Below are 25,889 nucleotides of genomic sequence, written 5' to 3'. Positions count from 1 at the left end.
CCTACAGTCAAGCATGGTGGTGGCAGCATCATGCTGTGGGGCTGTTTCTTAGCCAAGGGGCCTGGCCATCTGGTCCGCATCCATGGGAAGATGGATAGCACGGCCTACCTGGAGATTTTGGCCAAGAACCTCCGCTCCTCCATCAAGGATCTTAAGATGGGTCGTCATTTCATCTTCCAACAAGACAATGACCCAAAGCACACAGCCAAGAAAACCAAGGCCTGGTTCAAGAGGCAAAAAATCAAGGTGTTGCAGTGGCCCAGTCAGTCTCCTGACCTTAACCCAATTGAAAACTTGTGGAAGGAGCTCAAGATTAAAGTCCACATGAGACACCCAAAGAACCTAGATAACTTGGAGAAGATCTGCATGGAAGAGTGGGCCAAGATAACTCCAGAGACCTGTGCCGGCCTGATCAGGTCTTATAAAAGACGATTATTAGCTGTAATTGCAAACAAAGGTTATTCCACAAAATATTAAGCCTAGGGGTTGAATAATAATTGACCCACACTTTTATGTTTAAAATTTATAAAAATTTGACTGAGCAACAAAACTTTTTGGTTTGTAAGATTTATGCATCTGTTAATAAATCCTGCTCTTGTTTGAAGTTTGAAGGCTCTATCTTATTTGCATCTTATTAAACCTGCTAAATCTGCAGGGGGTTGAATACTACTTGTAGGCACTGTACATCCTAGAGTTCTGAAAAAGTTAGCAGAGGAAATTGCAGAACCAGTAGCCAAAATAATTGAAAAATCCTGGAGAACAACAGAAGTCCCAGAAGATTAGAGAAGGGCAAATGTTGTCCCTATCTTCATAAAAGGAAAGAAAATGGAGCCAGGAAATTACAGATCAGTAAGCCTTACTTTTATACCAGGAAAGATCTTTGAACAAATTATTAAACAGCATGTATGTAAATACCTGGATAAGAATAGAGTAACTAACCAGAGTCAGCATGGGTTTCTAGCAAGCAAGTCATGCCTGACTAATAATAATAATCTTTATTTTTATATAGCGCTAACATATTCTTCAGTGCTTTACAGTTTGCACCCATTATCATCGCTGTCCCCTATGGGGCTCACAATCTAAATTCCCTATCAGTATGTCTTTGGAATGTGGGAGGAAACCGGAGAACCCGGAGGAAATCCACACAAACACGGGGAGAACCTACAAACTCCTTGCAGATGTTATCCTTGGTGGATTTGAATCCAGGAATCCAGCACTGCAAGGCTGCAGTGCTAACCACTGAGCCACCGTGCTGACTAATCTAATTTCCTTCTATGGTGAAATCACTGACTGGGTGGATCAAGGGAAATGCGGTAGATATAGTATTTCTCGACTTCAGCAAAGCATTTGATAAAGCATCTCATACTATCCTGATTGAAAAAATGACCAAGTATGGGATTCATAAGGCTACGGTTAGGTGGATTAATAACTGGCTCAGTGATCGTATTTGAAGAGTGGTAATAAATTGTTGCGCATCTATTTGGAAGAGTGTTTTAAGTGGTGAACCACAAAGCTCTGTCCTGGCCCCAGTGTTGTTCAACATTCTTAAAATGATCTAGATAAGGGAACTGAAAGTAAACTAATCCAATTTGCAGATGATGTATAACTACTTTAGGAGGTATAGTTAACACTAGAGAAGACTGAGAAAGGATTCAGAAAGATCTAGATAACCTTGAACAATGGGCAGCAACTAATAGAATAGTATTTAACAGGGACACATGCAAGATTTTACATGGGCCACCCTGTACAAGCAATTTAGCAATTTACTGTTTATTAAACTTTTTAGCCATTCTTTCAATATTAACACTTTTGTTTCCAGTTTGTTGCCTGGGTAACCAACCACCACTGCTAGATAACAGAACATGCAGGGAACAAGTTCCTATCTATTGAGCTCATAAGTACTGTTTTGAAGCAAGCCATTACACAGATCTGCGACTAAAAAGCTGTTTCATTATTTTCATCTAATTTCCATGTATTTTGGTCTGCTGAAAACGTAAAAAATATTGAAAAAAATCCTGGACGTCAGGATTTGCCACAAAATGCAAAATTCTCTTCAAATTTAGTATATTTTTCTCAATTTTTGGTATTTTTTTAATCTTAGGGTTTTGAAAGTCAAAATTACTATTAATGAATTCACATCAATGCATTGAAGATATACAAGACCCTGACTACAAAAATTCGTCGGACGAATGCTGAAAGCATTTCAAGCTTTAGGTTGCCTGATGAGTTTGAAAGTGCATTTCCTCCATTCCCACCTTGACAACTTTCCTGAAAATTTGGGAGCTGTGAGTGAAGAGCAAGGTGAACGATTCCACCAGGACATTAAAGAGATGGAAAGAAGATACCAGGGAAGATGGAGCATTACAATGATGGCAGACTACTGTTGGACGCTTCAGAGAGACATTCCAGATGCTACTAACAAGCGTAAATGTACCAAGAGAAGCCTCACAGGGAAGAAGAATCGATTTTAGTGTGTGTTAGTGAGCTCATTGCAGTTAAAAAATGATTTTCATGAAACATTTGTAATAAAAAATTAATTTTATGAGTCTATTTTCATTTATTTTGAGGTATTGTCTTATTTAACATAGTTACTTAAATTGTCAGAAAACGTGATGTCCTATGACAAAACGGAGGTCATTTTCGGATTCAGCGCACTTAAAAATATAAATGAAATAACCAAAAGAGGTCTTGAAATTTTTTTTTTTTTGCAGACCTGTGTTATTGCTGGTTACCTCCTAATACCGGCCAGCATCAGCACAGTTCTTACTAGACAGCAGCAGGGGTCTATCTCCTAGCCTCTTAAGTAACAACGCCAATTTTGTACTTAATGACCAAGCCAATTTTTAAAATTCCGACCACTGTCACTTTATGAAGTTATAGGTCTGGAATGCTTCAACGTATCCCACTGATTCTGAGGTTGGTTTTTCATGACATATTGTACTTCATGTTAGTGGTAAAATTTCTTCTATATGACTTGTGCTTATTTATGAAAAAAATGGAAATTTGGCAAAAAAAAATTAAATTTTGCAATTTTCAAACTTTTAATTTTTGTGCCCTTAAATCGGAGAGTCATATCACTTAAAATAGGTAATAAATAACATTTCCCACATGTCTAGTTTACATCAGTACAATTTTGGAAACATTATTTTTTTTTGTTGTTAGGACGTTATAAGGGTCAAAATTTGACCAGCAATTTCTCATTTTTCCAGAAAAATCTCCTATTGTTGCCAAGTGATGGCCAGCAGATCTCGGCGGGTGCACTGCACATGCACCCACCATTTTTTTCCTGAAAGAAGATGCCGACGGCCGGGGTACAGAGCCGGAGGGTCCAGGGACACCGGAGGTATCGGGAGGGGGGGGGGTTGGTATTCTAGATCATATCAGAGGAGAGAGAAACAAATTGGACATCTGACTTTTTTTTCCGGTCGCCGTTATTCGGTGAATAATGGCGATCCCAACACTGGAGACAGAAAAACCGACCCAAATCATTTTCCGACGCTGGGGGACATTATAACCTTATTTCTCAGCGCTGTTAAAAGGTGGTGCTGAGGAATAAGTACCCTTAACTGCCGCCTTTAAAAGGGGAATTGGCAGTCGTTAAGGGGCTAAGCAAAGAAAACTTTAAACAAAGGATAAGTGTAAGGCTATGTGCACACGAAGGAAGGGTCCTCTGCGGGTTCTCCCACAGCAGATTTGATAAATCTGCAGGGCAAAACCGCTGCGGTTATCCCTGCAGATTTATCGCGGTTTGTCTTGCGGTTTCCGCTGCGGGTTTACTCCTGCACTTGTTTTACTATTGATGCTGCATATGCAACATCAATAGTAATGTTAAAAATAATAAAAAAATGGTTATACCCACCCTCTGACGTCCCGATCTCCTCGGCGCTGCACGCAGCGGTCCGGTTCCAAAGATGCTATGCGAGAAGGACCTTCGTGACGTCACGGTCATGTGACCGCGATGTCATCGCAGGTCCTGCATGCATAGCAACCCTGCAACCGGAAGGCCGCGTGCAGCGCTGAGAGGCGGGAGGACTTCAGGGGCCATCAGAAGGTGAGTATATCATTATTTTTTATTTTAATTCTTTTTTTTACACAAATATGGTTCCCAGGGCCAGGAGGAGAGTCTCCTCTCCTCCACCCCGGGTACCATCCGCACATGATCCGCTTACTTCCCGCATGGTGGGCATAGCCCCATGCGGGAAGTAAGCGGATCAATGCATTCCTATGTGTGCAGAATCGCCGTGATTCCGCACAAGGAAGTGACGTGCTGCGGATTGTAAACCGCTGCGTTCCCGCGCGTTTTTTCCGCAGCATGTGCACAGCGTTTTTGGTTTCCCATAGGTTTACATTGAACTGTACACTGTGTCCAAATTATTATGCAAATAATATTTCCTCATATTTCCTCTGAATTGCAGTCATTGTTATTTTCCAGTCATCTACTATTCTAGTATAATTGCAATGTTTTGGAACAAACTGCCTATGAAAACAGTATCTTTTTAAAAAAAATAAACACTCAAAATGCATGTTCCAAATTATTATGCACAGCAGATTTTTCAACCTTTTTTTTTATTTTGAACAAAAAAATGGTCAATTATGAAGTTATAAGCATTATCAGCTTATTACAAAATGAAATCAAACCGTTTTCAAGTGAAAACTTTATTCTAGGTGATGTTACATTTGCACATAGGACCCCTTGTTTCTTAAGAAGCTTCTGAACTCTCTCGTCCATTGAATTTGTCAGTTTTTGTATGGTTTCTACTTCAATTGTTTTGCATGGGGACAGAATACCCTCCCAGAGCTGTTGCTTAGATGTGAACTGCCTCCCGCCATCATAGACACTCCTTTTGATGATGCTCCAGAGGTTCTCAATGGGGTTGAGGTCAGGGGAAGATGGTGGCCACACCATAAGTTTGTCCTCTTTTATGCCCATAGCAGCCCGAGATGCAGATGTGTTGTTTGCAGCATGAGACGGTGCATTATCATGCATGAAAATGATCTTGCTGCGGAAAGCATGGTTTTTCCTCTTGAACCATGGCAGGAAGTGTTGTTTTAGAAACTCCACATAGATTATGGAGTTCATATTTAACCCTTCAGGGATCATAAAGGGGCCGACAATCTCTCTCCCCATGATTCCAGCCCAAAACATTACTCCACCTCCTCCTTGTTAGCGTCTTAGACGTGTTTTCATGGGGTGTCCATCAACCAGCCATCCTCCACTCCATCCATCTGGACCATCGAGCGTTGCACGGCACTCATCGGTGAACAAAACAGTTTGGAAGTCAGTCTTCATGTATCGTTTGGCCCACTGGAGCCATTTCTGCTTGTGTGCAGTGGATAGAGGTGGTTGACAGGAAGGCTTACGCACCTCTGAAGGACCCTGCATTTTGTTGTTCTGGTGACGTTGGAGGCACCAGCAGCTTCAAAAACTTGTCTGCTGCTATGACAAGGCATTTTTGCAGCTGCTCTTTTAACCTGCCTGTTGGAAAGAGTCCTCAATTTTTCCTTATCAGCACGCACACGTGTGTGCTGGGAATCAGCTACATACTTCTTGATTGTGCGATGATCACGATGAAGTGTCTTGGCAATGTTGATTGTAGTCATGCTTTGACCTAAATACTCCACAATTTGTTGCTTCTCAGCAGCCGACACATCCTTTTTCTTTCCCATTTTGGCATAAAATGTAGGCTGCTTAATAATGTGGAACAGCCTTCTTAAGTAGTCTTGCCTTTATTTGGACACATCTGCCAAACTAATTTGCACATGTATCTGCAATTGCTTTCAGTGATATAAAGAGCCCTGACACACATCACCATCAATGAGTTTAAATGACAAACAAAAAAATTCTAACCTTATCACTCCTAAACTCTTTGTGCATAATAATTTGGAACACAGTGTAAACTCATGGGAAACTACTGCGGACCCACAGCTGCAGAAACGCTGCTGATCCGCAGCAAAATCCGCAACGTGTGCACATACCCTTAATATCTCAAAAACACCTGAACATTTTAATAAGCAGTAAATTGCAAAAGTCAGGGAGCACGTTTGCTCCAGGTACTAATACCATTCACTCTCTCCCATAGCTATCTGCATTGCGCTTGAAGCCCCAAACTTGCCTTATACAAACGGCACTACTTATCTACGGTCTACTTCTGCTATTGAACGTTATCTAACTGATGAAGGTCACCACGGACCGAAACGTTTTATTGTTCATACTACAATAAACCTTGCTGCAATATATACTTAAGTTGAGTGCTGGGTTTGCTATCTTGCATCCAGCAGTTTGTGACCTGCCAGATTGCTACAGTGTTTTTACAAGAAAAAAGGTAAAGACGCCGGAAGATGAAAATAAGACCAGGGTCAGGACCTTGCATTAAAAACAGCACTCTAGTGCTGAAAAACATAATGCTCGAGTAGTGCTTTAAGGCTATGTGCACACATTCAGGATTTCTTGCAGAAATTTCCTGAGCAAAACTGGACATTTTCTGCAAGAAATCTGCATGAGTTTTTCTCGTGTTTTTCTTGCGTTTTTACAGCGTTTTTGGTGCGGTTTTTTTGCGGATTTTTCCGGAGGTTCTCAATGCAATAATATAGTGGGAAATCCGCAAAAAAGGTGCAAAGTTAATGAACATGCTGCGTTTTTTACCGCGCACAAAAATTGCGGAATGCATTCTAAATGATGGGATGCATAATGTATGCATTTTTTTCCACGTTTTTTTTGCGTTTTTATAGCGTTTTTATAGCAAAAAAACTCGAAAAATCTGCAACGTGTGCACACAGCCTAAATGTACAATGGGCAGAAAAGAATGCTGCACCTGCTGGAAAGTCAGAGCCTTGAGCATGTACCCTGTGTGATGGCACACATAGTACTGACCTGTCGGCATGCTATGCCTCGCTATAATTCTATAATTGCTCTGTGTCAAATTACAGAAATATTCTTACTTACTAACATGACATATAATTTGCTGGATTGCGTATATAATTAAAGGCATATAGAGGTACAGTGACAGACTACTCATAGTTATATCAAGTCTTAATACAGGACATCTCTGTGTACAATACCTAACTTTGTCCCCAAAATAATGCCAACTAACAGTCACTTTTGAAACCAGAAATGTTCTCAGAGCATTTGTGACTACATGTCCCCCACGCTGCACCTAGATGTATAACAGCTTTTTATTATGCCACCAGGCATTATATGCAAGTAGAAGATGAGCAAAAAACGATACATACAGTGGTGATAGTAGGCGCTCGCTGGCAAGGTCCCCTCTCCCATTCTACCAGTCTGTCACTCACTTTGCCATGTTTATTTGTATATGCTTTGGAATTTATATATTGGAATTAAGGACACTTCAAAATAAATAATATTAATAATAAGAAATGAACATCCTTTTGGGAATTTCAGATAAATCCTGCCCCATTCTTTATACTGCTTTTTATATTATGTAACATAAATTATTATACGCTACAATAAAAAATCCTTCCGTCAGGCTACTCCTGGGAGTGCGAAATAAATTGGACAACTTCCATAATTTCTCAATAAAGCAACGTTAACTATAACCAACAGATCAGAGATGGCTAGCATGAGTCGCTGTTATAATGTTGTAATATGTCCCACAACCCCAAAGAATATGGAACTGAAGAAATTCATGTTTTATAACTATTACACAAGGGCTGAAATTCTGAGGCTGGAATGAAAGTTTTTTATTCTGCATTTAGATCTTTCAGTAGAATCCTAAAATGATGATCGCTGTAATGAAAATCTATGGAGCAGGGTGTTAAAATAGGCAGGCAGGGTCAGGAGGCAGATACAGTATTTTATTATCTCTTCCAACCTCTTTCGTGGACTTTTTGATATTTCACAGTGTTTGCTTTATATTTTTTCTCACCCATTTTCCTACTATTATCAGTAGCTCTGGTCTTGTTGTAGATTGAGCTTTAAGTCGCAGAGTACGACCTTGTCTGGAACATTCCACTGAGGCTTTTTATATGATTTCAGGTTACTCTCAGTCATTTTCACGCAGGTTGAGTTATCTGAAGTCAATATGGATTACAAGAGACAAATGAAGGTGAGGAAATGCTAAAATAGTGTTGCCGCATATAGAACTTGGTCAAAAATTGTGAGAAACTTAAACTTATATACAAATGGTAAAAAGACAAATGCAGAAGAGAATAGTTTGAAATCTTTTATTATTTCTTTCTTTTTATCTTTCTTTCTATCTTTTTATTTATCTTTCTATCTTTCTATTTATCTTTCATTCTATTTAACTTTCTTTCCCTCTACCTCTCTTTTTTCTTTCTTCCTTTTTATCTTTCTATTTATCTTTCTTTTCTTATTCTTGTTATTATTATTATTAGTAGTATTAACAATGATGATACCACAATACATTTATAGTGCTAGTAATAAGCAAGCCGAAACCATATAAAATGAAAAATTTTAATAAATACATAGATTTATATTACTATCCATCCATAGCAACTCTATCTATAATAATTTTGGCTATGTGTATAAGTATATATTCATATATGTATGTTTATATATATGCATATATATATACATATACAGACACACATGCCTCTCCCTCTCTCTCTGTATAGATGTATAGATATAAGTATGCATATAGATAGATAGATAGACAGATAGATATATATGTACATATACATTGCCTATGTGTATATGTATATATATATACATAAATATATATATATATACATGTACATATAAATACATGTAAACACATACACACACAAACCTCACTCTGTATATGTAAGTATATATATATATATATATATATATATATATATATATATATATATATATATATATATATATAGTAGCACACGGATATTTCAGATAAGGAGTGTACTCAGATGTTTCTATACACAAGTACATAGTATACTGTTTTATGCTACATGCCTCTTGATTTCTGTTGGTCCACCCTCCAGCAATAGTACATGTCACTATTATTTAGACATACTTGAGAACCTCCTTCTGATGGGTTTGGTTATGATTTGCATATCTCTCATAACATAAGGCGACTCCAGGCTGCCAATAGCAGTTTCTGACTCCTCCTGCCAGTGAAAAGCCTTTTTCCATGCAATGCACTGTAGTTATTGAAACATCATTCAAAGTTGAATAAAAGGCTGCATAGAATTAGGCATCAAGAAAGAATACTGGTATTCTATATTTATTTTTTTTAGGCAAAGGTTTAAAAAACAATGAGAAGTGGAGAAGCCCTTGCACTGCTTGTATGGATGCACTGCCTGTTGACTTGCCACAAAGTCTTCGCCACTACTGAGTCGCCTCCTACGACAAGTAAGTCTGAATACTTCTACTAGTCACTTTTTTGCCTCATGCATAGAATACAAATGAAAGTCTATCCAGATACAATGTAAAGTCTGGAAAGGTATAGCTAAGGTTACGAACGTTGCCAATACATTTTACCCTAACATTCATTCTGTGTGTTTGGGAATATATGAAGTTTGTTCCTGAGCGCTGCTGGACAGCTGGATGCACTTAATTCTCCTCTGGATTGGCAGTACAAATGACTGCATAGCTTTCCTAATCATATTTTCAGAAAGTAAGGAATGTGCCAGAATTCTTGGCACACGGATGCCAACATATGGCGCTTACAGGGAGAAGGCAATGCTGAGTGCATCTTACATTACTGTGAAAGTGCTGCAGTCTTCATGCACGCTCATTCATTAATGACCTAAGGAAAGTTTATTGTGATGTGTATTACCACGCGTAGCTATCCTGCCCATCTGAACTGGGTTTGCAGGAATTCATTCACATGCAGCAAAACAACCCCACTTACATGTATGACATGGATTTTACAGCCACACTAATCAGTCATGTGAGAAAACACTCTAAATCTGCTTTTATTACTTGTATACAAAGTTGTGGTAATTTAGAAGATTTCACTATTTTACCTTTTGGTAAACTGTACCTGGGGCTACATTAGTCGAGGCTTTTTAATTGTCAGTGATGTGCGTAACTTACTGGCAAACCAAGGGTTATAAGTACTTATTATTAGACAAGGGCTGTATCAACATGTAATAACTGTGGGGAAAAAGATTAGAAAACCAAATGCCATTATTATTAGTGATAGTATAATTAATAATAATAATAATAATTATTATTATTATTATTATTAATAATAATACAATAAATTTTTAGTGCTAGTATGAGCAATAAAAAATATGAACATGAAAACGTATTATTAAATAAATCAAATAGTAGAATAGAGAAAGAAAGAAAGAAAGAAAGAAAGAAAGAAAGAAAGAAAGAAAGAAAGAAAGAAAGAAAGAAAGAGAGGAAGGAAGGAATGGACAACTTTTTCCATTATTTATTATACTTGCTTATATAGCACCATTATTACCACAGCACCTTACAGACATCATCATCATCACTGTCCCCATTGGGGCTCACAATCTAAATTCATGATCAGTATAGTTTATGTTATGTTCCATCGAAATCAGAGAACAAATTTAAATGGAATATTTCTACTTTATATTTATCCTTTTTGTGAGTTTAGTGTTTTTGCGATGCACAATTTTGCTTCGTTACGCACAGACTAATCCTACTAATTCCCATGATAATCCTCCTTATGGTTTGAATTTAGGAAACACAACAGGAGTTAAGGAGGGCTGGTAATATGAATGACAAGCGGGGGAAGAAAAAAAAAAAGAGAGAAAGAATGTGACCGATGGTTACCTTCCTCATGCTCAGTCTTCTCATTCTTTTCACCCAATACAAGGTCATTGAGACTCCACCCTGCCACACACCCCCTCCAGTGACCTGCTGATTGGTGCATGGAGGCCGGCATGAGTGGGCTAGCCCACAAGCGCCTATCCTGGCTGCTCCTGGCAGCTATTGTCATGGGAGCAACTGTTCCCTGTTCCACAGCTCTGTGTGCTGTTCATGCTTCTTGCAAACCTTATTTGTTTCTAGGCGTGATTCATTCGTCACTTGTTGCCTATTACCAGAATGCAGATAAAGTGTCTTCTATACAATAGCCATAGTGACGTTAAGATTACAGCCACATCATCAGACCCTGTTCACATCTGCTTCAGAGGGTCTCTTCCAGATTTGCATGCAGCACTATTCTTCTCATCAAAACAACAGACGCCATGATGGAACTAAAAAGGTCCCTTATATATAAGTTAATGGCGTCCATGATGGTATCCATCATAAAAAAAAGTCATGTTTCCAAAGTGCTGCAGGATTAATGGTGCTATATAAGTGAGTAAAATAAATGAATAGAGAAAACAATATAAAAAATTTGCGCTGGTATATCCTGTGTGTATCGAAAAAGGTCACTATGAGTAAAAGATTTCACCAGATGAGCATGTAAATGTCGCATTGGGCATTAATACAGCCTCCTGCTGCGTCTGCAGTACTTAAAAAATAAATAATAAAAGTACTAAATGCACAGAGTCAATTCATATAAAAGTAATCAGTACCTTGGAGGATGTAGATGGAAGGTCTCCAAAATATTTGCCAAAATGCTGTGTCAGGCGAAGAAAATCTTCAGAGGCACAAAACCGGAGGGCTGCCCCGGCCGGTGGCAGCGTCTCCGTATGTGCACTGCAGTGGAGCCCTGAGGAAGGAAACCGTTGTTTCCGAAACGCATTGGCTTTTTGGTCCTTACCGTGATCCGTACCCAATCTCTCAGTCACGTGGGCGGTCACCTGATCCATTACGTCACACAGGTCCTAGACGCATCGCTCTCACCACTCGCACCTTGCAGCGTCTTCGACCTAGGACGTGGTATCTCCGCCTCTCACTGGAGTGCACATACGGAGACGCTGCCACCGGCCGGGGCAGCCCTCCGGTTTTGTGCCTCTGGAGATTTTCTTCGCCTGACACAGCATTTTGGCAAATATTTTCGAGACCTTCCATCTACATCCTCCAAGGTACTGATTACTTTTATATGAATTGACTCTGTGCATTTAGTACTTTTATTATCTATGTTTTAAGTACTGCAGACGCAGCAGGAGGCTGTATTAATGCCCAATACGACATTTTACATGCTCATCTGGTGAAATCTTTTACTGATAGTGACCTATTTCGATACACACAGGATATACCAGCGCAAATTTTTTATATTGTTTTCCTTATACATTTTTTCAATCTTGTGGTGATTGTTATATTCGCTGCAGGTTACACACATCCTGTATCACCAGCGCCGCTTTCATCTATTTTTTAAAATAAATAAATAGGTCAAGATACGAATGTGAACAAAGTCATTCATTAAAGAATTTAAAAAAAAACAGATAAAATAAACTATTTTTCCTACTGCAAACAAAATGCTGCAAAAAGTTTGCATGCAAATGTAATTAAACTACCGGGGATAAATAAACCTGAGCATGAAATGTAGTAATAATATAAGTGATGAATTGAATTTACAACCAATCAAGGCAGTTATTATTTGTTAAGAATTTCAGAAAGGCAAATATTTATACAGACTGAAGAGGTCTCGATGATAATTTACATTCTCTGGGGAGTCATTAGAATAAACTGATACAAATTAGGGATGCTGCGGAAAGTTAATCTCAGTTTTATGAGGATCCATGATTGAACCTGTGATTATAAGTGGAAATATGACTGAATTTAGAACAGGAACCCACTGATTAAAAGGCTGATGTATACAGCAAAACCATGTGCCTTACAACACACGTGGGCTGTCATAAAGAACTGTAAAACCACTCTCCTTCCCGGGGGGAGAATATCTGTGTTATATACTAAAGAGGTGTCTTCTGAGAGATTCCACATTATTATTCAGGAATCAGAGACATATTTATAAGAATATCTTGTACGTCAATGTCTAGAAGCTAGGAACATGAAGTATTAAAGGGAATCTGTCAGTAGGATCAACCCTCCTAAGTCATCTAGACGGGCATGTAGGTCATAGGAAGCTGAATAAAATGATATCTTGATATCTGCGATCCGATGTCTTATTCCAGAGAAATCCACCTTTTTCTTATATGTAAATGAGCTGTTAAGATCTATGGGCCGGACATAGATCCCACCTAGAATCTGCCTCCATTGTTTATTTTAAAAGAAAGGTGACATTACCAGTGTGACATATGTAGATCAGAAGAGTAGACTGTCAGTCATTACATGTTTCAAACTGATAACGCCCCCTTTCTTTTAAAATAAGCTCTGGAGGCAGATTCTTGGGGAGATCTGTGTCCGACCCATAGCCCTGAACAGCTCATCTACATATTAAAAAAAACGTGGTTTTCTCTGGAATAAAACATCAGTTCCCAGAAATAAAAGTATCAGGTTATTCAGCTTCCTATGACCAACATGCCTGTGTAGACGGCTTAGGAGGGTGGATCCTACTTAACCACCCAATTGTTATGTCTCCTGACATAATCTGTCATGGTACAGATAGGAGGCGCCCATACAGATTAGATGGTCTACTGCCAAAATCTCCACATTTGGGATCCTTTATAAAAGTAAGCTATTAAAGAGATAAAGGTGTCATTTACATGAGAAATCATTGGTAGTACAACCATACCTTTAACTCTTTAACAGCATAGGACATGCTTATAAAGGATTCCATACACATTAGATGATCTGGAGTTTTTGGCGTGATCGGCAGCCCATCTAATGATAGTAATGTGTATGATCAACTTACAACTGTCACAGACAGCAGATGTTGATTTAATAGGGTGCATCATTTCATAAGAGAGATCTAGGAATTGTGAAGGTTAGATCACTATCTCACTTCTTTTTCTGAGGTTATTTGACATCTTTCATAACAGGAATTAGGTTTTGCCAGCTGCAAATTTATCAACGCAAATATTAGCATTTACATCACATGCTCAAGTGCATAAAGTCAGTGTGCTCAGTTCAAAACTTAAGTTCAAAAATTAATTACAGTATTGTTTTATTTTTATTTTTTTATTGTTTTAAGTACATTAAAAGTTTATGGTGAAATTAAAAAAATCACTACATACAAATTGTTTTGATTTGTGAGACTTTTTTTTTTTAAAGGAAATGTGTCACCAGATTTTTGCCACTTAATCTGAGAGCCACATGACGGAAATGGGTGATATATCACAATCACTGTTTTATCTGCAGGAAATTATCACTAGATGACTACTAAATCTGATGTCCGGTAGTCCAACCACACCCCCACCACTGGTTGGCAGCTTTCTGCCTATGCACATTGTAGAAAGAAAGCTGCCAATCACTGCTGTGGGTGCGGAGTTATACAGAGCTCAACATTCCGAGAACTGTTAGATCTGCAGCAGATAAAACTGTGATTTTATCAAAACTGCAGTAAGAAGCCCAGTAAGTGATACACAGCTGCAATTATGGTCTGTGCACCTGCATTATGCTGCTCTCAGGTAAGGTATACAAATCCTAGTGACAGATTCTGGGTATGACATTTTTATCATATATACTTATAAAGAATTTTAAGAACAATTGGAAAAACTTGTGTAAAAAATAACAATCATCCCCAAAGAGTAGAGACAAATAATTGCTATGCGCTTCCCTAGTAAATTATAATGTTTGGGTATGCAGAATACTTTCACGTATGAAAGTTAGATCTGACAATACTGCTAACATTACTCTTCATTCATTTCTTCATATTGCCCGTAAAGCCTCACGATAGAGGAACATGTCCACACCCTATAAATGTTATGGTCTGTGGCTTTCTGGTTAGTAAAGAATGCTTTCATTTAGTAGAAGTGGAGTGCGAGGGTGAGAGGTTAAGCAGTCTACTAATGATCTTGCATTTAGAGGCCGTATATTCTGACTTGAGAAGTAGAGGACAGTTTGATGATGACTCAGTGTTACAGCCACATCTCCATGTTGGACTGCAGAAGTCAGCTGCTACTGTAGATCATAGGCTGACTCCTTTGTAAGATGACATGTTGGTAGGGTGCCACATGGAGCAGAAGCTCTTTCCGTGTTCTCTCGGTATTGACATGCTGATATTTGGCAGTTATTAGTGTCAGTGATGTTGTATTAACAGGATGATACCAGTACAATGCAGAACATACAGCGATTCTTGGAAAGTAAACCTCAGGAGGAATAGCTCTGCCAAGTTAAGTGCTAAGAGCCAGTTTATCTCCAAAAGTCACTCGTGCTCTGCAACTATGCACGAAGAAGTGGAAAGGAAAGCTGAGGACCAAAACTGGGGGTAACAAAAAACATCAAAACTGGGTTTACGGTATCTCCCGTGAGTTTAGGGCTGGAGGAACACAGCAGATTGTTGCCTACTTTTAGTGAACACGGTCAAGTACTCTGTTGTAGCACCATGGAGGTCTCTGTTGTAGCAACGCTTTGGTTATTTGTCCTTTCTTTCTTATCCCAAAGGAGAGAGAAGTTTCCACAGCGTCAAATGTGACGTATCACATCATGTTCCACTGTAGTTACCACCGGCGGCAATGTCTTAAGGATCCAATGCTCTATTTCTGGAATAGTAATGTTATATATCTTTAACCTGCAACCATCGAAACTGACTTCCAGTGTCTGGTTATGTGACGCCGTCTGCGCCTCCTAAACCAAAGCATTGCCTGTAAACTTATAACAGGGAGCTGGATACGTTGCACATATTGTATTATATAGATTAGCCGGAAGCTGGTATAACTAAGAAAAGACTAGGTGTGCTGCTCTATCTATCTATCTATCTATCTATCTATCTATCTATCTATCTATCTATCTATCTATCGATCTCATATCTATCTATTATCTATCTATCTATCTATCTATCTATCTATCTATCTCATATCTATCTATTATCTATCTATCTATCTATCTATCTATCTATCTATCTATCTATCTATCCCATATCTATCAATATATTATCTATCTATTATCTATCTCATATCAATCTATCTATTATCTATTTATCTCATATCTATCTCTCATCTATCTACTGTATCTATCTATCTATCTATCTATCTATCTATCTATCTATCTATCTATCTATCTATCCCATATCTATCAATATATTATCTATCTACAGGTCCTTCTCAAAAAATTAGCATATAGTGTTAAATTTCATTATTTACCATAATGTAATGATTACAATTAAACTTTCATATATTATAGATTCATTATCCACCAACTGAAATTTGTCAGGTCTTTTATTGTTTTAATACTGATGATTTTGGCCTACAACTCCTGATAACCCAAAAAACCTGTCTCAATAAATTAGCATATCAAGAAAAGGTTCTCTAAACGACCTATTACCCTAATCTTCTGAATCAACTAATTAACTCTAAACACATGCAAAAGATACCTGAGGCTTTTAAAAACTCCCTGCCTGGTTCATTACTCAAAACCCCCATCATGGGTAAGACTAGCGACCTGACAGATGTCAAGAAGGCCATCATTGACACCCTCAAGCAAGAGGGTAAGACCCAGAAAGAAATTTCACAACAAATAGGCTGTTCCCAGAGTGCTGTATCAAGGCACCTCAATGGTAAGTCTGTTGGAAGGAAACAATGTGGCAGAAAACGCTGTACAACGAGAAGAGGTGACCGGACCCTGAGGAAGATTGTGGAGAAGGACCGATTCCAGACCTTGGGGAACCTGAGGAAGCAGTGGACTGAGTCTGGTGTGGAAACATCCAGAGCCACCGTGCACAGGCGTGTGCAGGAAATGGGCTACAGGTGCCGCATTCCCCAGGTAAAGCCACTTTTGAACCATAAACAGCGGCAGAAGCGCCTGACCTGGGCTACAGAGAAGCAGCACTGGACTGTTGCTAAGTGGTCCCAAGTACTTTTTTCTGATGAAAGCAAATTTTGCATGTCATTCGGAAATCAAGGTGCCAGAGTCTGGAGGAAGACTGGGGAGAAGGAAATGCCAAAATGCCTGAAGTCCAGTGTCAAGTACCCACAGTCAGTGATGGTGTGGGGTGCCATGTCAGCTGCTGGTGTTGGTCCACTGTGTTTCATCAAGGGCAGGGTCAATGCAGCTAGCTATCAGGAGATTTTGGAGCACTTCATGCTTCCATCGGCTGAAATGCTTTATGGAGATGAAGATTTCATTTTTCAGCACGACCTGGCACCTGCTCACAGTGCCAAAACCACTGGTAAATGGTTTACTGACCATGGTATTACTGTGCTCAATTGGCCAGCCAACTCTCCTGACCTGAACCCCATAGAGAATCTGTGGGATATTGTGAAGAGAAAGTTGAGAGACGCAAGACCCAACACTCTGGATGAGCTTAAGGCCGCTATTGAAGCATCCTGGGCCTCCATAACATCTCAGCAGTGTCACAGGCTGATTGCCTCCATGCCACGCCGCATTGAAGCAGTCATTTCTGCCAAAGGATTCCCGACCAAGTATTGAGTGCATAACTGAACATTATTATTTGATGGTTTTTTTGTTTGTTATTAAAAAACACTTTTATTTGATTGGCCGGGTGAAATATGCTAATTTAATGAGACAGGTTTTTTGGGTTATCAGGAGTTGTATGCCAAAATCATCAGTATTAAAACAATAAAAGACCTGACAAATTTCAGTTGGTGGATAATGAATCTATAATATATGAAAGTTTAATTGTAATCATTACATTATGGTAAATAATGAAATTTAACACTATATGCTAATTTTTTGAGAAGGACCTGTATTATCTCTCATATCAATCTATCTATTATCTATCTATCTCATATCTATCTCTCATCTATCTATCTCTCATCTATCTATCTATCATCTGTGTATCTATCTGTGTATCTATCTATCCAATATCCATCTATCATATATCTATCTATCAATCTATCTATCCACCTATCTACAGTATCTATCTATTCTATTATCTATCTATCTATCTATCTATCTATCTATCTATCTATCTATCTATCTATCTATCTATCTATCTATCTATCAGAAACAAATCAGGCAGCACTTGAATAGTGAAACAAATGGACTTTATTATTATGGTGTGGCAATGTTTCGGTTGTGGCCAGCCATTAGGCTCAAGTGTTATTCTAGCCTGTGATCTCCTTATCTAATTACAAGTTAACCTTCGGTGGTTGTTGTCTGACAGTGATCTTGTGGCTGGGATATGCATGACCGCGCCAGCCAGATCAGCCTGATAGAGGTTATACCTGAAGGTGCATGTTCTCATTACACTCACTGGCTGTGTGCTGTTGAGTCAGCTCCTGGAAGTTCACAAGGGTCATTAGATAAGAGTAGCAACTTCCACAAACTGAAGCAACTTTACTGATGGTTTATAGATACTCGGGAACCTGAAATCACATCTATAGGAAATGTAGTAATAACTGACCACGTGTGGTTTATTTCACTGTAATATCTAGTGTTATTCCACTACGAGATGTAGAGGACGGTAAAAGTAGCAACCAGGTTCTGGTGCCCACGTGGATGGGAAAGCTACTCGTCCACATAAAAAGACTCCAGTATTGTGGCACAGGCTAGACGAGGGGCCACACAAAAAGACTCCAGTATTGTGGCACAGAGTAGGTGGGGGGCCACATAAAAAGACTCCAGTATTGTGGCACAGGCTAGGTGGGGGGGCACAGAAAAAGACTCCAGTATTGTCGCACAGGGTAGGTGGGGGGCCACACAAAAAGACTCCAGTATTGTGGCACAGGGTAGGTTGGGGGCCACACAAAAAGACACCAGTATTGTGGCACAGAGTAGGTGGGGGGCCACATAAAAAGACTCCAGTATTGTGGCACAGGGTAGGTGGGGGGCCACACAAAAAGACACCAGTATTGTGGCACAGAGTAGGTGGGGGGCCACATGAAAAGACACCAGTATTGTGGCACAGAGTAGGTGGGGGGCCACATAAAAAGACTCCAGTATTGTGCCACAGGTTAGGTGGGGGGCCACATGAAAAGACTCCAGTATTGTGGCACAGAGTAGGTGGGGGGCCACATGAAAAGACTCCAGTACTGTGGCACAGGGTAGGTGGGGGGCCTCTTCTAACCCAGTAGCTACAAGTTATTCTCCGGGGAGCATATTAACATCCATGGGAAACAAAGAAGCTCTGTCTTAGAAGGTTTTGACTTTTTTCAAGCAAAACGAAGTACAGTAATGACACAGGATGTCTTGCAAGTTACATATAGTAGTGAGACCACAAATCCATATACTGTCAGTGTAGGAAGGTCTAGAACATATACATGTTCAGAAAGGACTACAATATTGCCAATGTTTTACATTGTCATGAAAAGGCACGTGGAGAATAATGACTGCCGGCTTTTCACTTTTACTACTATATTACTACACAGGAGACTGAGGGTACATATTGCTTCACTTAGTAAAAAATTAACAGATTCGCTAGAATATTACTGCAATTTGTTCTTATGAAACAGGAACTGCAGCCTTTCATTCTGAAATGTGCTAGTGTGTAAGGTTAGATTAAACACATAGTATAATACAGTTTGCTTTGCATTCTAATAATCTGCACGTTAATGTATTGTGCTAAGTGGCGAAGTTCACGCAGGGCAAAATTGTTCCCGATTTTAGTGCAGAATGCAGCGCATATGCTAAATTAGCAGCAAAATCCGTGTTTTAACACAGCAAGATTTTTCCTGTTGTAATCTGTATGAATTAAAATGGATCTGTCACAATACAAATGGTATACGTTATCTAATAAATCTCTAAGACCTGATGAGTATGGTAAACTTACTTTGAAAATCCATGTCCGAATAGCTGTAATCCTCAAATTAAAATCAGTCCAGTCTACTTATCTTATTATTAGCTAGGGGAACTTTTGCAAAGGGTTCCACAGCCTTAATGTAGAGAAAGAGACCCTGATTCCAGTGATGTATCACTTACTTTACAGGGTGCAACAGTTGTGATACAATCAGAGTTTTTAGATGTAGCAGGTAGCAGAGCTCATAGAAATGACCTCGCCCATACCCCTGATTAGCAGCTTTCTGTGTATATTGCATATTGGCAAGAAGCCGCCAATCAATCCTGGGGGTGTGGTAGGACCAGGATGCATGCGGAAAATAGTCAGGCAGTGATAATCTTCTGCTGACAAAACATTTGTTGTATTGAAGCAACAGCACACAGCCTAATAATTAAATAAAATGAAATAATAATCATTGCTGAAATTAGTGTCTCAGCCCCAACATCATGCTGCCCTCAAACTATATAAAAACTTGCTGAAAGATTCCCTTTAAGTAGAATGATCTTTCCCGCTACCTGGTACTACTTTTACTGCACTCATATCTGCTAAGCATTTTGTGTAAATTGGAGAAATAGTCAAACTTCACTCACATACATAGAAAATTGAAGAAATGCTGAAAGACCAAACATACAGATGTTGATACTGATTTCTGGAATTTCCTTTGTACACCAACGTTGCTGTCTGTAATACAGATGTAACACTTTCCATAGCAGAGCATTAGGCCATTACTTTTATAGATAAGCCTATAATAAGTACCACATGTAGAGCTAAGAATAGCTGTGTGTACAGGTACCATTAAACATGTACGTATGGGGTATACAGATAGACTGGATGCTGATATATCACACAATCACACATCTGCTTATTTCACAGCAGTCAATTCTGTCTGGAAGAAAACGGATTTCAAAGACATTGAAAGCAAATTTTCCCTTCGGACCCCAGAGGAACCGGATGAGGACACTTGTCATGTCGTACCTGGTGAAGAGCAAACTGTTGGAAACTGCCACTTCAACCATACAAGCAAAACCTTTGTAGTAATCCATGGCTGGACGGTAAGTGGACGGAGAATGGGTACAGCATTGTAATGGTTCATTTCCATGTCAGTTCCTGCAGCACTTCTTTAGGAAATGATTGAGCAGCTGCCAAGCTCTATATTGATTCTTTAGCTGAAGTCTATTGTTGTCACAAATCCACTGGCATATATCACCGAACAAGTGGATTTAGTATAGAAACCCAAGACATATCTTTTCCTGTCTGAGCCTTCTGTGTTTGCAGCGTTAGATAGTTTAGCTACATGACCTTATATTTTCATCTTATTTAATTACTATAGTTGTAATACAAAGACGATGATCACAATGTAAATTCATCAAAATCCTCATTATCCTAACTAAATATCATGGTGACTTGCTGATAGAAATAACTGGAATTTCCAGAACTAGGGACGCAGTGGCCATTTTCTGCATAGTAACACCATAAACTGAAGGGAATCTGTCAGCACAAAATTACTGTTCAAACAAAGCACAGGAGCTCAGTTTACCTTAGGCATAGCTGAGCAGTTTGGCGCACCTTCCCACCTACGGTACTTATTTTACATCTATCTCCATTATTCTCTGATTTCTGTCAAGTCTGAGCTGTCAGTCAAGGAAGAGGGGGTAGAAGTACGTGGGAAGGTGCACTGAACTGTTTGGCCACCTGAAAGGTGCACCGTGCGCCTATGTTTGGTTTGAACAGTCATTTTGTGCTGATAGATTCCCTTTAAAACACCAAATCATTGATCAATCTCTGCCATGATCTATGATCTTGTCTGGGCTGCTATTGTACAAATGAAGACTTGTCTCCGGAGGTATGAATGGATTTGTAACTATAGCACCCAACACCATTCCAATAAAGGAGATCAACTGTTTGACAAGAATCTGCCATTGCTCTCCGCTTGAGAGATACCTGTTGATGGTTGTCAGAAAATTGTCTAAATCAGCCTTTTCTGCAGTGCTAAATCTCAAGTATATGGCCCAGCTTTTATTCTGAGCCGTATCCATTGGTTCCTTCCACTCTCATGACAGCTTAAAGGTTAACTACTATGAATGCTTTTTTAAGCATCAAGGTCTCTGACATATATGTCGAGTTATTGCAATGACTTTATGGCTGCAGCAGTTAATTATATAACTTTCATTAGATAATATAGAAAATAAAATGCAAGGAAACTAGTCTATTTAACCCCTTAACCCCCAAGGGTGGTTTGCACATTAATGACCGGGCCAATTTTTACAATTCTGACCACTGTCCCTTTATGAGGTTATAACTCTGGAACGCTTCAACGGATCCTGATGATTCTGACACTGTTTTCTCGTGACATATTGTACTTCATGATAGTGTTAAAATTTCTTTGATATGATCTGTGTTTATTTGTGAAAAAAATGGAAATTTGGTGAAAATTTCGCAATTTTCCAACTTTGAATTTTTATGCCCTTAAATCACAGAGATATGTCACACAAAATACTTAATAAGTAACATTTCCCACATGTCTACTTTACATCAGCACAATTTTGGAACCAAATTTTTTTTTTGTTAGGGAGTTATAAGGGTTAAAAGTTGACCAGCAATTTCTCATTTTTACAACACCATTTTTTTTTTAGGGACCACATCTCATTTGAAGTCATTTTGAGGAGTCTATGTGATAGAAAATAACCAAGTGTGACACCATTCTAGAAACTGCACCCCTCAAGGTGCTCAAAACCACATTCAAGAAGTTTATTAACCCTTCAGGTGTTTCACAGGAATTTTTGGAATGTTTAAAAAAACCCGAACATTTAACTTTTTTCACAAAAAATTTACTTCAGCTCCAATTTATTTTATTTTTCCAAGGGTAACAGGAGAAATTGGACCCCAAAAGTTGTTGTACAATTTGTCCTGCTACCCTTGTCCACCATTTTGGAAAGTAGACCCCCTAAGGAACTTATCTAGATGTGTGGTGCGCACTTAGACCCACCAAGTGCTTCACAGAAGTTTATAATGTAAAGCCGTAAAAATAAAAAATCATATTTTTTCACAAAAATGATCTTTTCGCCCTCAATTTTTTATTTTCCCAAGAGTAAGAGAAGAAATAGGACCCCAAAAGTTGTTGTGCAATTTGTCCTGAGTACGCTGATACCCTATATGTGGGGGTAAACCACTGTTTGGGCGCATGGCAGAGCTCGGAGCACCGTTTGACTTTTCAATGCAAAATTGACTGCAATTGAGATGGGACACCATGTCACGTTTGGAGAGCCCCTGATGTGCCTAAACATTGAAACCCCCCACAAGTGACACCATTTTGGAAAGTAGACCCCCTAAGGAACTCATCTAGATGTGTTCTGAGAGCTTTGAACCTCCAAGTGTTTCACTATAGTTTATAACGCAGAGCCTTGAAAATAATTTTTTTTTTCACAAAAATTATTTTTTAGCCCCCAGTTTTGTATTTTCCCAAGGGTAACAGGAGAAATTGGACCCCAAAAGTTGTTGTCAAATTTTTCCTGAGTACACTGATACCCCATATGTGGGGGGAACCACCGTTTGGGCGCATGGCAGAGCTCGGAAGGGAAGGAGTGCCGTTTGGAATGCAGACTTAGATGGAATGGTCTGCAGACGTCACATTGCGTTTGCAGAGCCCCTAATGTACCTAAACAGTAGAAACCCCCCACAACTGACCCCATATTGGAAACTAGACCCCCCACGAAACTTATCTAGATGTGTTCTGAGAGCTTTGAACCTCCAAGTGTTTCACTACAGTTTATAACGCAGAGCCGTGAAAATAATTTTTTTTTTTCACAAAAATTATTTTTTAGCCCCCAGTTTTGTATTTTTCCAATGGTAACAGGAGAAATTGGACCCCAAAAGTTGTTGTCAAATTTTTCCTGAGTACACTGATACCCCATATGTGGGGGGAACCACCGTTTGGGTGCATGGCAGAGCTCGGAAGGGAAGGAGTGCCGTTTGGAATGCAGAATTAGATGGAATGGTCTGCAGACGTCACATTGCATTTGCAGAGCTCCTAATGTACCAAAACAGTAGAAACCCCCACAACTGACCCCATATTGGAAACTAGACCCCCCACGAATCTTATCTAGATGTGTTGTGAGAACTTTGAACCCCCAAGTGTTTCACTACAGTTTATAACGCAGAGCCGTGAAAATAAAAAATAATATTTTCCCACAAAAATGTTTTTTTTTAGCTCCCCAAATTTTTATTTTCCCAAGGGTAACAAGAGAAATTGGACCCCAAAATTTGTTGTCCAATTTGTCCTGAGTACGCTGATAACTCATATGTTAGGGTAAACCCCTGTTTGGGCGTATGGGAGAGCTCGGAAGGGAAGGAGCACTGTTTTACTTTTTCAACGCAGAATTGGCTGGAATTGAGTTCGGATGCCATGTCATGTTTGGAGAGCCCTTGATGTGCCTAAACAGTGGAAGCCTCCAATTCTAACTGAAACCCTAACCCAAATACACCCCTAACCCTAATCCCAACTCTAACCACACCCCTAACCTGAACATACTCCTAACCCTAACCCCAACCACACCCCTAACCCCAACCACACCCCTAACTCAAGCACACCCCTAACCCCAACACACCCCTAACCCTAATCCCAACCCTAACCACACCCCTAACTCCAACACACCCCTAACCCTAATCCCAACCATAACCCTAAACACACCCCTAACCCTGACACACCCCTAACCCTAATCCCAACAGTAAATGTAATCCAAACCCTAACCCTAACTTTAGCCCCAACCCTAACCCTAACTTTAGCCCCAACACCAACTGTAGCCCTAACCCAAACCTTAGCCCTAGCCCCAACCCTAACCCTAGCTCTAACCCTAGCCCTGGCCCTACTAACCCTAGCCCCAACCCTAACCCTAGCCCCAACCCTAGCCCCAACCCTAACCCTAGCACCAACCCTAGCCCCAACCCTAACCCTAGCCCTAACCCTAGCCCTGGCCCTACTAACCCTAGCCCCAACCCTAACCCTAGCCCCAACCCTAGCCCCAACTCTAACCCTAGCCCTAACCCTAGCCCCAACCCTAACCCTAGCACCAACCCTAGCCCCAACCCTAACCCTAGCCCCAACCCTAACCCTAGCCCCAACCCTAACCCTAACGGGAAAATGGAAATAAATACATTTTTTTATTTTATTATTTTTCCCTAACTAAGGGGGTGATGAAGGGGGTTTTGATTTATCATTTATAACGGGTTTTTTAGTGGATTTTTGTGATTGGCAGCTGTCACACGCTAAAAGACGCTTTTTATTGCAAAAATAGTTTTTGTGTCTCCACATTTTGAGAGCGTTAATTTTTCCATATTTTGGTCCACAGAGTCATTTGAGGTCTTATTTTTTGCGGGACGAGTTGACTTTTTTAATTGGTACCATTTTCGGGCATGTGACATTTTTTGATCGCTTTTTATTCTGATTTTTATGAGGCAGAATGACCAAAAACCAGCTATTCATGAATTTCTTTTGGGGGAGGCGCTTATACCGTTCAATGTTTGGTAAAATTGATAAAGCAGTTTTATTCTTCGGGCTTGTACGATTACAGCGATACCTCATTTATATCATTTTTTTATGTTTTGGTGCTTTTATACGATAAAAACTATTTTATACAGTAGAAAAAATAATTATTTTTGCATCGCTTTATTCTGAGAACTATAACTTTTTTATTTTTTCGCTGATGATGCTGTATGGCTGGTCGTTTTTTGTGGGACAAGATGACATTTATTTATATCCGTATTTTTGATCGCATGTTATTCCACTTTTTGATCAGCGATATGATAATAAAGCGTTGTTTTTTGCCTCTTTTGTTTTTCCAGTGTTCACTGAAGGGGTTAACTATAGTTTTATAGGTGGGGTAGCTACGGACGCGGCGATACCAAATATATGTACTTTTATTGTTTGTTTGTTTTTTAGATAAAGAAATGTATTTATGGGAACAATATATATATATTTTTCTTTATTTAGGATTTTTTTTTTTTACGTATGTAAATATTTTTTTTTACTTTATAACATTGGGGGGCATCATGTTATAGGGTCAGATCGCTGATCTGACACTTTGCAGAGCACTGTGCGGCCATATTGGATCCGGGGCCTGCAGGGAGGAGGAGGTAGGAGAACCTCGGAGCAACGCAATCACATATCGTTGCTCCGAGGGTCTCAGGGAAGCAAGCAGGGAGCCCTCTCCCTGCGCGATGCTTCCCTGTGCCGCCGGAACACTGCAGTCATCTTTGATCGCAGTG

The 25,889-nt window shown here is 39.5% G+C and overlaps 1 protein-coding gene across 2 annotated transcripts in view; it reads left to right on the top strand.

The window, feature by feature from the left end:
- Positions 1-7,996: 7,996 nt before the first annotated feature.
- Positions 7,997-25,889, top strand: part of LPL (lipoprotein lipase) — a 36,305-nt gene continuing 18,412 nt past the window's right edge. The window contains exons 1-3 of one of the 2 annotated variants that reach the window (XM_077274203.1): positions 7,997-8,066; positions 9,199-9,313; positions 20,502-20,680. In XM_077274203.1, the coding sequence (XP_077130318.1) occupies positions 9,217-9,313; positions 20,502-20,680 (276 nt within the window). In that variant the 5' untranslated portion in view covers positions 7,997-8,066; positions 9,199-9,216. Of the gene's footprint in view, positions 8,067-9,052; positions 9,314-20,501; positions 20,681-25,889 lie in introns of those variants that run through there. The other variant, XM_077274196.1, reaches the window with a different exon arrangement.

The sequence above is a fragment of the Ranitomeya variabilis genome, chromosome 1, assembly GCF_051348905.1.
Source record: "Ranitomeya variabilis isolate aRanVar5 chromosome 1, aRanVar5.hap1, whole genome shotgun sequence".
Taxonomy (NCBI): Eukaryota; Metazoa; Chordata; class Amphibia; order Anura; family Dendrobatidae; genus Ranitomeya; species Ranitomeya variabilis.
This window is presented reverse-complemented; position numbering and strand designations above follow the sequence as displayed.